Here is a 15,589-nt window from a genome sequence, read left to right on the forward strand (position 1 = left end):
TGTCTGTGAATGTCAGAGTTTGACAATGCCTCATGGGACGTGTAGTTCTGCAACAGCTGGAGGGCCGTAGTAACCACTTTACCACCGGAGGATTTTGCTGTCTTACGTCCAGGCCACTTTTTGCGATTCGGCGCTGTGCGACTTTAACTGACAATTGCGCGGTCGTGCGACGCTGTACCCAAACGAAATTTACGTCCTTTTTTTCCCACAAACAGAGCTTTCTTTTGGTGGTATTTGATTATTTTGATCACCTGTGCGATTTTTACTTTTTGCGCTATAAACAAAAAAAGAGCGTTTATTTTGAAAAAATAACAATATTTTTAACATTTTTTTATATGAAATTCCTCCCAAAAAATATGTAAAAATCTAATTTTTTTTAAATTTTTGGCCAATTTGTTTTCTGCTACCTATGTTTGGTAAAAAAAATCACAATAAGCGTATTTTGATTGTTTTGCGCAAAAGTTATTGCGTTTACTAACAAAGGGAAAGATTTCTGTCATTTTTGGTGTTTTTTTTTTTAACGAGTAATGGCGGCGATCTGCGATTTTTTTTGGGGGACTGCGACATTGCGGCGGACAGATGGGACCCTTGACTGACATTTTTGACACTTTTGGGGGTACCAGTGACATTACTGCAGTAATCAGTGCTATAAATATGCACTGTTACTGTAAAAATGACACTGGCAGGGAAGGGGTTAATTTTATTGGAGAGGGGTTAATGTATGCCTGGTGCTTACTGACGTGTGGGGGGGGGGGGAGGTGACTGAGTGAGTGAGGGACAGATCGGATGTTCAGCTATGCTGAACACTCCGATCTGTCACTCCCTGTCACTTAGGAGATCCACCCGCTCTGTTTACACAGGCGGGTGGATCTCCAAACTAGATTTCCCAACGATCGGGGAAGAGCGGCGGAGATCGCCACCGCTCCTCCCCTGGCCTGACTCCCACTGTGATTCAAGACAGCGGGAGCGCGCCTCCTACAGGGGGAGGAGTCCAGCGACGTAGGTCTACGTCGCTGGACGATAACGAGCCACTGTGCCGCAGTAGCAGCACAGTGGCTGGAGGTAAAGTGGGTAAGTTCAGGAACTACAATTGCCATCATGCCTAATCGTGTCTGTGAATGTCAGAGTTTGACAATGCCTCATGGGACGTATAGTTCTCCCAACAGCTGGAGGGCCATAGTTTGTTCAGGAACTACAATTCCCATTATGCCTAGTCATGTCTGTGAATGTTAGAGTTTGACAATGCCTCATGGGACGTATAGTTCCCCCAACAGCTGGAGGGCCATAGTTTGTTCAGGAACTACAATTCCCATTATGCCTAGTCATGTCTGTGAATGTCAGAGTTTGACAATGCCTCATGAGATATGTAGTTCTGCAACAGCTGGAGGGCCGTAGTTTGAGGATTTCTGCTCTAAGGTGTTCCGTGGGGTACCCATCATCGTTACATAATATTCAGCAAAGAAATGTGCATGGGTGGAAACCAGTGGGAGTTGTGTGATTGATTGTCATAAAGATTTATATATATATTAGCATTTGTATCATAGATAGATATACACTACATTACCAAAAGTATTGGGACGCCTGCCTTTACGCACACATGAACTTTAATGGCATCCCAGTCTTGGTCTGTAGGGGTTCAATATTGAGTTGGCCCACCCTTTGCAGCTATAACCGCTTCACCTCTTCTGGGAAGAATATCCACATGATTTAGGAGTGTGTCTATGGGAATGTTTGACCATTCTTCCAGAAGTGTATTTGTAAGGTCAGGCACTGATGTTGGAGAGAAGGCCTGGCTCACATTCTACGCTCTAATTCATTCTATAGGTTCTATCGGGTTGAGGTCAGGACTTTGTGCAGGCCAGTCAAGTTCCTTCCTCCCCAAACTCACTCATCCATGTCTTTATGGACTTTGCTTTATGAACTTTTCAGGCTCAAGTAAGAGAGGCACTTCTAAGGCTCCATTTACACCTGAACTTAGCAATTTTAGCTTAGCTTAGTGTTTTTCGGGCATTTTTTAAGCTTTTTTTTTTTCAGCTTTTTACAAGCTTTTTTAAAGCGTTTTAGAAGTGTATTACAAGTGTTTTACAGCTTCAGGCGTTTTTGTGTAGTTAATAGAAAGCACTAGTGGGAGGAGAGGGAGAGGAAATTAGGGGTGGAGGGCAGATCTTTGAGCATTTTACAAGTGTTTTTCTGCTCAAGTCAGGCGTTTATATTGAAGTCTGTGGGGCCAAAAACGCTTGGAACCTGCCAAAAAGAAGCTCATGTACTTCAGGCCTTTTGCTTCAGGCATTTTGCTTCAAGGGACAGAACACTCAGATGTGAACAGGGGCCAGGGGGGATTTTGTTTGTTGGCTGTTTTGGAGCTTCATTGCTGAGCGTTTTACAAGCTGAAATATGCTTATGTATGAACAGGGCCTTAGTGTAGCAATATGGACGAATCATTGATTGTTTCGCCCATCTACATACAGTCCTACCAGTTTGGTCTGCCCCCTCCATTTTATATGACATTTACATGTCGATACATTTTCTCAATTGCTATATACTAATATTGTGCTATATATATCTTTTGCTATGGATCTATTTAGCTATCATGTTAGATCAGGTTAGATATTTGTATTATTTTTTGATTTGGTTGATTATCCCCCAGTGTGTCGATTGAGCTGCGGCACACTGTTGTATCTCTGGCCGTCTGTGTTATTTTGGGTGGGCATATGTGCTCTACACGCCCATGTATTTGTTCCATCTGGTTCTTGGCTGGTACTCTCATCTGAGGAATTTAGCTCCTCCCACTGGATCATTCCCCGCCCTTTCCATTATCTTCACTCTCTCCTAGGGCAGGTGACGGTCTCCTCCCTGGAGACTGGAGCGAGGCTTGAGCTCTGCCGCATTGAGCGCCATTTCGCGCCTATGCGGCGGGTGAAACGCACACGGGGCCATGACGTCAGAACCCAGAAGGTCGGCGTGGGGCACCATGGGGATTCATAAGGAACCCCCTTCATGCTCCAGTATCCCTGCTCATTTGGTGAACAGAGGTGTAGCGTGTGGTGGTATACACAGGTAAGTGTCCTTCTAGCCCTAAATGGTAGTGACTATGGGATAGGTTATTTTGTATTTAGTACTTATTTTGCTAAATGGTGGATTGCCTTTTTCTTTTGTAGTGTACGTTATCCTGCAGCAACCCTCCATACTAGCATATGCATACAAAGTGATGTCTTTAATGATCAGTAAAAAATGTTTACAGCCATGTTACGTCCATGTGATTGTAACCTTAACCTTAAAGCCCTTGTTAACTGTTTTGATATGTTTTATTCTCTGCAGATAACAAAATGAATGTTCAGGATTTGCCATCTATCCCCAGCAGGGGGCACATGGAGAGCACATCTGACTTTATGGTTGATCCAGCTTATTATGGCAACTTCTACCAACCTTCCCTGTATCCATATTACAACAACCTCTACAATTATTCTTCTTACCAAATGGCCATGAGTAGTGAACAGGCTGGTGCCAGTGACATAAGTGGATCCTCAACGAAGAATAGTATAAGAAACTTCTCAGCTGCTTATGTTCCAGGACAAGCAGGAAGCCACTGGCAGGTAAAGAAATGATAATGTATTGTCAATTAAAGTGTATCTGCCAGTCATTTTAAACATTTACCACTTGCCTACTGGGCACTTTTTCCCTCTTCCTGACCAGGTAAATTTTTCAGCTTTCAGAACTGTCGTACGTTGAATGACAATTGCACGGTCATGCGACACTGTACCCAAACAAATTTGTTTTCTTTTTTTCCCCACAACTAGAGCTTTCTTTTGGTAGTATTCAATCACCACCAGATTTTTTATTTTTTGCTAAATAAACTAATAAAGACCGAAAAAAAAAAAATCAGTTTATTTGTTATAAAATTTTGCAGAGGTAATTTTTCTCCTTCACTGATGTGCAATGACGAGGCTGCACTGATAGGCACTTATAGGCTGCACTGATGGGCACTAATGAGGTGGCACTGATGGGCACTGGTAGGCCGCACTGATAGGTGACACTGATAAGGAGGCACTTATTGGCAGCACTGATAGGTGACACTGATGAGGAGGCACTTATTGGCAGCACTGATAGGTGACACTGAGGAGGAAGCACTTATTGGCAGCACTGATGGGCACTGTTTTGCATCACTGGTGGGCACAGACTGGCAGCACTGGTGGGCACTGCAGGGATTGCACTGATAATCAGGACCTAATAATCAGTGCCCTAATTATCAGGATACATGTCCCTTTTAGAGAAGCAGGTTATCGGCTCTCTTCTCCTCTCCTAAAGCTGTCAGCATAATGGAAAGTAGTGCAGATAACCCGCTTCTACATTATATACATCCATGATCAGTTGTGATTGGACACAGCTGATTACGTGGTAAAGAGCCACTGATTGGCTCTTTACCTCAATCTGTGGTCCCAGTGCGTGCTGCCTGTGCCCCTGGTCCTTGGTCTTTCAGAGCCTCCTGTGCTGTTCTTAATACTAGGAAATACATAATACTGTTCCTAATACTAATAAACAAATAAAAAAGTCTCCAGTACTTACCTAGCAAGCAATGCAGCAGTGATTCAGCAGTGAGTGCGGATGAAGAGGTGCTTACTAACCATTGGCTCTGCCTGAATATAGTTGTATGTTGATGACAAAGTTCACATGGACTTGCAGCCTCGATTGTATGTTAGGTAATAATGCCCTCATCGTCCCATAATGCAGTGCCTTCTGAGCAACCCATCAATAGTGGAGATGAAATTCAAGTTCTTGCTGTGTGCGAACAGTTGAGCTCAACAGCACATTATCATCTAGAGTTGCTGCTGGAATTCATACATTTAGTGGTGGTATTACTACCACTCCTAAATGTGACAGTTTTCTCATCAACCTCGTGCATCCCTTCGCTTGTTGGTTGCTAGAATGTTGGGGACCAGCCACCTGCATCCTAGCAACTGATGATATAATTGGTTGCTAGGACACTGATGGCACACATTAATTGATTATTATGGTGAACCATAGCAACCAATGGCACTGTGTAAAAAAATAAACATTAAAGATGGGATTCTGGTATGGATTTTAAGGGGTGACCCACGCAAAAAAGAATTAAAAGCAGAGGTCTGGACAAAGATGAAGGTTGGATTCACAACCGTAAAATGGTTCTAAAGGCATACGATTATGTAATTATGCATTAAAGCAGGGGTTCCCAAACTACAGCCCTGCAGCTGTTGCAGAACTACACATCCCATGAAGTATTGTAAAACTCTGACATTCACAGACATGACTAGGCATGATGGGAATTGTAGTTCCTGAACAACTGGAGGGCTGTAGTTTGGGAATCCCTGCACTAAAGTAAAAAAACCTTCCAGTATCAGCTTCCCAACAACCCCTCCCCTACAAATACTTAGATGACTCCTCTTTTGATCCAGTGCTGTGCCCGAGAGCACTCTCTCTCTCTCTCTCCTCACAGGCACAGAGGCAGCAGTGGAAGCCACTGTCAATAAAATCCTGTGAGGAGTGGATGGGGCTGAGCTACACTGTGTATGTCAAGGGATACGTATAGCTCGGTTCGGGAGCAAGCCTGAATGTCTGTTCCAATAGCACAAAGTTTGCTAAGGGGGCAGACACAGAAGAAGAGGAGTGGAGAGCGCCAGTGGGGGACCCAAGAAAAGGTGGTCCAGGGCTGCACTGTGCAATAGCATTGCACAGAGCAGGTAAGTGTAACATGTTTATTACTGTAAGAAAAAAAAAAAAAAAAAAAAGCTGAGCCTATACAACCAATTTAACATGTACGATTAATACAGTGCCTTGCGAAAGTATTCGGCCCCCTTGAACTTTTCGACCTTTTGCCACATTTCAGGCTTCAAACATAAAGATATAAAACTGTAATTTTTTGTGAAGAATCAACAAGTGGGACACAATCATGAAGTGGAACGAAATTTATTGGATATTTCAAACTTTGTTAACAAATAAAAAACTGAAAAATTGGGCATGCAAAATTATTCAGCCCCTTTACTTTCCATGCAGCAAACTCTCTCCAGAAGTTCAGTGAGGATCTCTGAATGATCCAATGTTGACCTAAATGACTAATGATGATAAATAGAATCCACCTGTGTGTAATCAATTCTCCGTATAAATGCACCTGCACTGTGATAGTCTCAGAGGTCCGTTTAAAGCGCAGAGAGCATCATGAAGAACAAGGAACACACCAGGCAGGTCCGAGATACTGTTGTGGAGACGTTTAAAGCCGGATTTGGATACAAAAAGATTTCCCAAGCTTTAAACATCCCAAGGAGCACTGTGCAAGCGATATCAGACCACTGCAAATCTACGAAGACCTGGCCGTCCCTCTAAACTTTCAGCTCATACAAGGAGAAAACTGATCAGAGATGAAGCCAAGAGGCCCATGATCACTCTGGATGAACTGCAGAGATCTACAGCTGAGGTGAGAGACTGTCCATAGGACAACAATCAGTCGTATACTGCACAAATCTGGCCTTTATGGAAGAGTGGCAAGAAGAAAGCCATTTCTTAAAGATATCCATAAAAAGTGTCGTTTAAAGTTTGCCACAAGCCACCTGGGAGACACACCAAACATGTGGAAGAAGGTGCTCTGGTCAGATGAAACCAAAATTGAACTTTTTGGCAACAATGCAAAACGTTATGTTTGGCGTAAAAGCAACACAGCTATTCACCCTGAACACACCAAACATGGTGGTGGCAGCATCATGGTTTGGGCCTGCTTTTCTTCAGCAGGGACAGGGAAGATGGTTACAATTGATGGGAAGATGGATGGAGACAAATACAGGACCATTCTGGAAGAAAACCTGATGGAGTCTGCAAAAGACCTGAGACTGGGACAGAGATTTGTCTTCCAACAAGACAATGATCCAAAACATAAAGCAAAATCTACAATGGAATGGTTCACAAATAAACATATCCAGGTGTTAGAATGGCCAAGTCAAAGTCCAGACCTGAATCCAATCGAGAATCTGTGGAAAGAACTGAAAACTGCTGTTCACAAACGCGCTCCATCCAACCTCACTGAGCTCGAGCTGTTTTGCAAGGAGGAATGGGCAAAAATTTCAGTCTCTCGATGTGCAAAACTGATAGAGACATACCCAAGCGACTTACAGCTGTAATCGCAGCAAAAGGTGGTGCTACAAAGTATTAACTTAAGGGGGCTGAATAATTTTGCACGCCCAATTTTTCAGTTTTTTATTTGTTAAAAAAGTTTGAAATATCCAATAAATTCGTTCGACTTCATGACTGTGTCCCACTTGTTGTTGATTCTTCGCAAAAAATTACAGCTTTATATCTTTGAAGCCTGAAATGTGGCAAAAGGTCGAAAAGTTCAAGGGGGCCGAATACTTTCGCAAGGCACTGTATGTCGCCAGTTTACTTACTTAAGTTGTGCAGGTAGGAGGTTCAAGTAATGTGCAAAGACCCATCTCAAATCTGTGGACATCATAATTACAGGTAGCATTCCCGGAAGGGGCCCCCCTAAAATAGTATCCTACTACATGCTTGTTCCCATCAGTTTCCTGATCAGCCAGTCTGCATGCTCAGATAAGGGTCTGGAATGGATTTTGGGACCCCACTTTTTTTTTTTTTTTCTTGTCTTTTGTGTGGGGTATCCTCCTAAAATCCTAACTAAGGATAAGGTTTGTTGTATACATTTTTAGGGGAATTTTGGCCGTTATGTTTACAAACAGACCTGGGCAAGCCTTATGTTCGGTCTGCAGGGGGTGGTGGACCTTGTCCTTCTGTAGGGGATTGTTTTGCGGGCTGCAGAGTTTCCCAGTTTTCAGCGGCAGCACCCACCATGTTCCTAGATGGGTAGTCAGCAATCATTTTTCTGTAGCTTTGGTGGCCATTTTTGGTGGGAACTACTTGTTGCAAAAAACAAATGGGACGGGCATTTTGGGGTGGACTGGCCTGGAGGCCATTTTGCTGTGGATCTGATCTGGCTTCTCTGGCCTGGGTTAGGGTGCATGGGTGGCCATTTTGGTGGGGATTGATCAAACAGTGGTGGCCATCTTAGGATACTCTTGTGACAGGATCTGTGTGTGGGGGTGGTTCTCCCTTTGAATTGGAACCAGCTCTGGCCTGCTTGTCTATACCGCCTCTTCCCCTATCATCTGGCGGACGATTCACAGTCTAAGGTTCTGGTGGTGGCGAGCCCGAACCTTGGTCCCCCCTTCTCAGTCTGTTAGGGGTGTCCTTTTTTTTTTTTTTTCTGTGGCAGTTGTTCCCAGCAGTGCCTGGTGTAGGTGTGTTCTGTGGAGCCTCAGGAACACATATCCCCCCCCTCCCCCAATCCCCTGGAGATGACAGGGTCCTCTGGGACTTTTATTCCATTTGTTGCACTGTCAATAGTCCTCAAGTCCTTTGTCTCCCGGATGGAGGTGGCGCTTTGGCACAAGGTGTGCAAAAAACATCTCCCACCCTCGCCATCCTCCTTGGATTCCGGATTCTGGCTTTGCCTTTATAGGTACAGCTTTCCCTGCATGCCCAGAAGATGTGAACCCTGATTCCTCAGATAACGAGGATGATAACCTCGGTGTGGGAAACTTTAAAGTTTGAGAATACTTTTGGGGCTACTGAGGAAGTGATTGTCCTCTTAGATACTCATGAGTTGGCTCATTTTGCTAGGGTTTTTCCTTACCTGTCTATTTTGATAAATTTGTCTATAAAAATTGGGAATGCCCAAAGTGTCTCTTTGAGGTCCTGAAATGTTTTTCGGGGCGTTACCCCTTTGAGAAGGCCCCTTTGAAGAAGTGAACCTCTCTTCCTGTTGTGGACCCTGCCATCCCTAGCTTGAATAGGGCAATCATGATACCGGTGGAGGAGTCTCCTTCCTTCAAGGATACTGCAGACAGGAAGGCAGAATTGGTTGCCAGCGCTAAGTTTACAATTGCTGGGTCAACACTGCGTCCAGTTGTGGCCACGCTCTTTGTGTCTCAGACGCTTACTGAATGGGGTAAACTGTTATGCCGTGGTCTGGGTAAGAAGCAGGTGTCTCTGACTTACATGGAACTAGGGGACTAATTGGTCCAGGGCCTCAATTACATATGTAAACATGTCCTTGGATGTGGCCCCATTGTTTCAAAGCTTTCTGTCTTGGCAGTTGAGCATCAGCAAGTTCTTTGGCTCAAATGTTGGTCTGCACACCAGGCAGCTCTGGCAAACTTACCCTTCCAGGGAGACCGCCGCTTTGGTGCCACCCTGGATGACATCATACCAGTGGGAAGAGTACCTTTCTCTCACAGTCTAAGAAAGGGAAGGAGCCATGCCACAAGCTTGGTCCTTTCTTCTCTGCACACAAAAGGCTTTTTTGTTCCCCTGGCTCCTCTGACAAGGAATCCAAGATCTTTTAGGCTCCCCCGGGTGGCATGGAGCAATCCTGTGTTCACAAGCCTGCAAAACCGCATGCTAAACATGCAAACAAGTCCTCCTTGGCATGAAGGCTTGCCCCCACCCCTTTCCAGGGTGGGGTGTCCATTCTGTTAATTCGAGGACCCGCAGACCTCCGTTCTCTCTGACAAGTGGGTCCATGAACTGATTTGGTCAGGCTGCAAAATAGAATTTCTTTTTCATTCCTTGACGGACACAGCTCCATATCCTCTTTGACTCTGGGGGCTATGCTGCTCTCCATAGGAGTAGGACTAGATGGAAACAAAACTTGACTACGCCCCTAGGGCTGTCCTAGGGGGTATACTTCCCACTTCCTGCTATAGGACTTCAGTTTTTTCTGCCTAGTCAGGAGTAAGGACCTGGTTCCCTGGCATTTTTTCCGCTTTTTTTTTTTTTTAAACTCTGTTTATTGCATTTTAAAAAAGAAAATAAACAAGGTACAAAACAGAGCCGTGTGGGCATACCCAGGCTCAACAAAACATAAAAACTAGAGCACAACAACTAAAAGAACAGAGAGTTAGCCTAGAACCACCAACCCCCCAACAATGCCTGCTGCTTAAGAGAGCAAGTGCATATCTCAGGCATCCTACCGATACTCCAATGCATGCAAAACCAATCCACTGCAGGTCCAATGTGTTCCAGGAGGCACGAGCATCCCACAGGACTATAGACATATTGAGACAATCTATAAGTTGGATTAAGGCACATTAACATCCGTAATATTTTGGTCATCAACAGTGTCCGTAGCTAGCCCCAACAAGGTTCGAGTGGCAACAGTATGGGCCAACGCATTCACAAGCCCCAGGATACAGGTCTCAATCCCAGAGGGCACAGTAATGGTAGTCAATATGGTGATAAAGCCTAGGACCTCAGTCCAAAATCGTTGCAAGGACGGACAGTGCCAGACCATGTGAGCATAAGAGGGGGCACCAGAATTACAGCGCCAGCAAGCGTTGGGGATGTCGGGAGAAACCCTGTGTAGTCTAGAGGGCGTGAGGTGAAACCTATGTAGAATTTTAAATTGTACCAAGCGGTCTCTCGAGGAAACCAAATGCGTGAAGGGATAATCCCATACATCCTCCCAATCCTTTGAGTCCAGCTCCGGCACCTCCGCCACCCAAAACTCCCGCAGCCTCTCCAGGTTCTCATGGACACCAGGCAGCAAGGATCTGTAAATGGAGGAGAGTGGCTTCTCAAGGCTCTCATCCCGGAGGAGCAACTCAAAGTCCGCCGGAGACAAGTCAGGAGGGGCGCCCCCAAACTGAACCCGGAAGGCATGGCGGAACTGCAGGAACCGGAAAAAGTAAGTTGGGCAGAGAATACTTGGTCTTCAATTGGTCAAAGGTCATAAGGTCGTCTCCTTGGCATATTTCGGATAGTTGCCGAATGCCCTTAGTGGCCCATACGGACGGATTCGGGATGGAATAGAATTCAGGGAACTCCGGATTCCGCCACAAGGGGGAATTCGGAGAAAATCGATTGGGGCCAGATTTAGCATATGGGGAAACTAAGGACCAGGCCCTGATAACCGCCTTCATAGAGACGGTAATGGGCCGTCTCAAGTGCCACTGCAGAATTGGTGGAATCAGATATAAGCCAGATATGGGCGTGGGTCAACAGACCAGCAAGGAAATACATGAAGAAATCTGGGCCCCCACGAGTCCAGTGACGTTGCAATATTTTTCCCCTTTTTAAATGGAATTTTTTTTCTTCCTTTATTATTTTCTGTTACTGTGAGAACTACAATAACCTGCTGAACTGGGCGACACACTGAATATCCTAGATCCTTATGGTCTTCCCAGTCTGGCCAGCGAGCGCGACCCAACTACTAGCTCCGTGCTAGGTTGGGCGCGTCATAGAGCCACTGGATGGGGGTCTGGCTGGCGAGTGAAACACCTCGCGAGGACGCATAGCCCTGGTCGTGATAATGGTCACGGCTAGAGTCGCAGCGTACCTCTGGCCCACAGCACCCCCATTCCAAGATTGCATGGTGGACTGTCAGGAGTGGTGCTTGCTTGGTTTCCCAAGTGTGGTGAGTAGTGTTCCCCTTCTCTGGGGAAATATTGGGGTGGACGCGGCCCTTACTCGAATTTGTAGGCCCCTTTTGTGCCCTTCCTTCCCTCATGGTTTTTACCCCTCATTGGCGGGGTTCCCCTGTACTGGTCGCCACCACCTATCCCCCCAGTCCCCCCTCAGGTCGCACAGGCTGTTATGCAGTGTCATGGTGATGGGCTGGAGGGAGGTGGGAGAGCACGTCGGCGACTCATTTTTTTGTTGTTCCTGCGGGCGAATGGCTGTGCGGGGGATCTCTGTAAGAACCCGCTCACAGGGCGCTCTGTATCCAGCTCTGAATAGGTGGTGGTGAGTCCTTGTGGGTATACAGCTCCCTCTTCTGCTATAGCAGTGCTGCTGGTGCACTGGGTCTTGCAGTCCCACAGCGGTAGCGGTGTGAGGGTAGTTTTTTTGTAAAAAGCTAATTTATTTTTTCCTTGCATATTAAGGGCGGCCTCCGATTTAACCATGGAGTCCCTGGAGCAGGTGTCGCCACCTGACCCTCTGGGTCTCAGTCTTCCCTGGCGGCCATGACAGCAGTCCCACAGTCACTTGTATCAAAGGTTGATATAGCTTTTCAAAAGAGGTCTAGCAAGAAGCGCCCACCACCTTCACCTGTATCCTCTGCCTCCTCAGATTCTGAGGTGGATTTGAGTCCACCCACTGGGTCTGCGTCCACGCACCCTGAGTGCTCTGATAGTGAGGATGAATCTTCTTCCTCTGTGGCCACGCATGAAACGGAGGCACTGATTGTATCAGTGCGGGAAACTTTAACATTGGAGGACACAGCTGATGCTGCGTCGGTTGTGCTGGCGCAGTTTGGCACTTTTAGGCCAGTCAAGCTGACTAAGGTGTTCCCCTTTCCTGCTTATTTCAATGAGATTGTCGCTAGTCAGTGGGGATCCCCTGAATGCATGGTTGGAATACCAAAGCGTTTCGCCGTGAGATATCCCTTTGAGGAGTCTTTTTTGAAGAAGCTGACGGTTCCACCGGTGGTGGACTTTCAGATTTCCAGATTAAATAAGGCCACACTCCTTCCAGTGGAAGATTCCCTGTCTTTTAAGGACCCTGTGGACAAGAGAGCTGAGGCTTTGGTCCAATGCCTTTTCACCATGGCAGGTTCAATTTTGAGGCCGGTGTTTGCTATCACCTTGGTCTCCTAGACCTTAACGGAATGGGCAAAGCTCTTACGCCAGGATCTGGAAGGGGGTCAACATCCTCCTGAGCTGGCGGATGAGTTCATACACAGGCTACAGTACATCTGTGATGCATCCTTGGATGCCGCTCTGTTGGCTGGCAGAGTGTCTTTGACTGTGGTGACCCTCCGCCGCATGATTTGGTTGACGTACTGGTCGACTGACCAGGCTTCCAAAAAGGTGCTGACTGATCTACCGTTTGCAGCATACCTTTGTTCGGTGCTTCTATGGAAGAGATCATTAAAGGTCTTACGGGAGGTAAGAGTACTCTGCTTCCACAGGTTGCCAAGAGCTAAGAGCCTCGGCGTAAACGTGGTCCTTTCTTCTCAGCTCACAAACAGCCCTTTCATCCCGCAGGCTCGCAGGACAAGGGACAAAAGTCCAACTGTAACTTTGTGGGAGGTTCCAAGAGACCCTGGGCTGGTAAGTCAAAAGCGGGTTCCACTAGTCCCGCAGACAAGTCCTCCTCTGCCTGAAGGGGCGCCCTCATCTGTATCTGGGGTGGGGGTACATCTTCGCTTTTTTCAAAACCCATGGACCTTGCTCATTCAAGACAAATAGGTCCACAAGTTAATTTGGTCCGGTTATAAGATCGAGTTTCGGTGCTTGCCTCCGGCAAGGTTCTTTCCTTTAAAACTTGCGCCTGTCCCCGGATCGACTGCAGGGCCTTTATGGGGCAGTGCAGGATCTGCTGTCCTAGGGAATAATTGTCCCAGTTCCAGGGATTTTATTCAAATCTGTTTACTATTCCCAGGAAGGAAGGCAAGGTCCGTCCAATCTTGGATCTCAAGGCCCTGAATCGCATTGTGCGGGTTCAGAAATTTAGAATGGAGTCCATTCGCGTGGTGGTGGCATCCCTTCATCAAGGGGATTTTCTGGCCTCTCTCGATATCAAGGATGCTTACCTTCATATTCCAATATATGTCGGGCATCAGCTTTTTCTTCGCTTTGCCGTGGGAGAGGAACATTATCAATTTGTGGCGTTACCCTTTGGTCTCACCTCAGCTCCTTGGTTGTTCACAAAAGTGTTGGCTCTGGTGTTAGCCTTGCTCAGGCAGAGGGGGGATCGCGGTACTGGGGTACCTGGACGATTTCCTTCTGCGAGTAGAGTCTCCGTCTGTCTTAAAAGACGATCTGGACATCACTGTTCAAACTCTTCAAGAGTTCAGCTGAGTTTTCAGAAATCAGCTCTGACTCGGTCCACCAAGCTGGACTACCTGGGCCTGACTTTGGATTCAGCCGCAGCCAGGGTGTTTCTCCCGGCGAAACTACTGAAGTTGCAGCATTCGATTCAGCTCCTGTTGTCCAACCGTTGGTCGTCTCTTAGGACGTGCATGCAAGTGCTGGGCTTGATGGTCTCCACCTTCGAGGCGGTTCTGTTCGCTCAATTTTATACCAGGCCTCTGCAAAAGGAGATTCTTGCCAAATGGGACAAGAATCCTCAATCTCTCTACAATTTGATCCTGTTGAACGGGGGTGCGAGGGGATCCTTGTTTTGGTGGCTTAGTTCCCCCGGAACTTTGACAAAGGAAGTTCTTTCTCCCCCTGTACTGGACAGTGGTTACCAGGGACACCAGTCTGTCTGGGTGGGGAGGTGTCTTTGGCACAGATTTAGCTCAAGGGGTTCGGACTTGGGGGGAGTCCAGTCTGCCAATCAATATCCTGAAGATTCGGGTGGACAGGCTTTGCCTGTCCCAGTGGGCGGATCGTCTACAGGGGTGTCGGGTAAGGATTCAGTCGGACAATGCCACGCCTGTGGCGTATGTCAATCATCAAAGGGGCACAAAAAGTGCCCTGCCAGCCAGAGAAGTTGACCGTATTTTAAGGTGGGCAGAACGTTATGTTCAGGCCCTCTCTGCTGTGCACATTCCAGGAGTGGAAAATTGGCAGGCAGCCTACCTCAGTCAGCAGGCCCCGAGTCTGGGCGAATGGTCTCTTCATCCAGAAGTGTTTCAACAGCTATGTCTCCGGTGGGGGACTCCCGATGTTGACCTGTTGGCCTCTTGTTTCAACCTGAAGGTTCAGAGGTTTGTAGCATAATCTTGGGATTCTTTGGCTGACGCTCTGGTGGCCCCTTGGGGGTCAGTATCGTCTGATTTACGCTTTTCCTCCACTACAGCTTCTGCCGAGGCTTCTGCACAGAATCGAGTCAGAAAGGATTCCAGTAATTCTGTTGGCTCCAGACTGGCCTTGTCGGTCTTGGTACGCAGGCCTCGTAAGGCTGGTAGCCGATGTTCCTTGGAGGCTCCCTCTCAGAGAAGATCTATTGAAAGCCAGGTACTGAAGGATAGAGGGTTGTCGGATTCATGATTCCTATCCTGTTAAAAGCTAGAAAATCTACTTCTAGGAAGATTTATTATAGAGTCTGGAGGGCGTACATTTCTTGGTATGAGTCTCAGGGGTTTCTCCTCGTTCCTTTTTGGTGTCCCGTCTGCTGGAGTTTCTTTAATAAGGTGTGAAAAAACGTTTGGCTCTGGGCACCATCTAGGGCCAGATTTCTGCCTTGGCATTTTTTTTTCCAACGGACGGAAATGGCTACAAATTCTTTTGATTTACACTTTCGTTCAGGGGGTTTGCCACTTGGCTCCTTCGATAAGGTCTCTGGTACCTCCGTGGAATCTCAATTTGGTTCTGTCGTTTCTTCAAAGACCGCCTTTTGAAAATATTAGCAAACTTCTTCTGCTTACTCTGCCACAAAAGGTAGCTTTTTTGGTGGTTATTACTTCTGCATGCAGGGTGTCGGAACTGGCTGCATTGTCCTCTCAGTTCACAGGGACAAAGTTGTGCTACGTCCCTGTGAGTCATTCCTTCCTAAGGTCGTCTCGGGTTTCCACTTGAATTAAGACATTGTTTTAACTTCCTTGTGCCCTAAGCCAAAACACTCTAAAGAAATTGCTTTACATTCCCTGGATGTGGGTCGGGCA

General features: G+C 46.7%; 1 protein-coding gene across 1 annotated transcript in view; it reads left to right on the plus strand.

Moving 5' to 3' along the window:
- DMRT1 (doublesex and mab-3 related transcription factor 1) overlaps positions 1–15,589 on the plus strand; it is a gene marked incomplete at both ends in the record, with an annotated part of 156,550 nt that overhangs the window by 50,540 nt on the left and 90,421 nt on the right. Inside the window, one exon of the mRNA XM_082245066.1 lies at positions 3,319–3,593. Within this exon, the coding sequence (XP_082101192.1) occupies positions 3,319–3,593 (275 nt within the window). The remainder of the gene's footprint in view (positions 1–3,318; positions 3,594–15,589) is intronic.

Source organism: Pelophylax lessonae, assembly GCF_965119305.1.
Source record: "Pelophylax lessonae genome assembly, chromosome: 1".
NCBI lineage: Eukaryota > Metazoa > Chordata > Amphibia > Anura > Ranidae > Pelophylax > Pelophylax lessonae.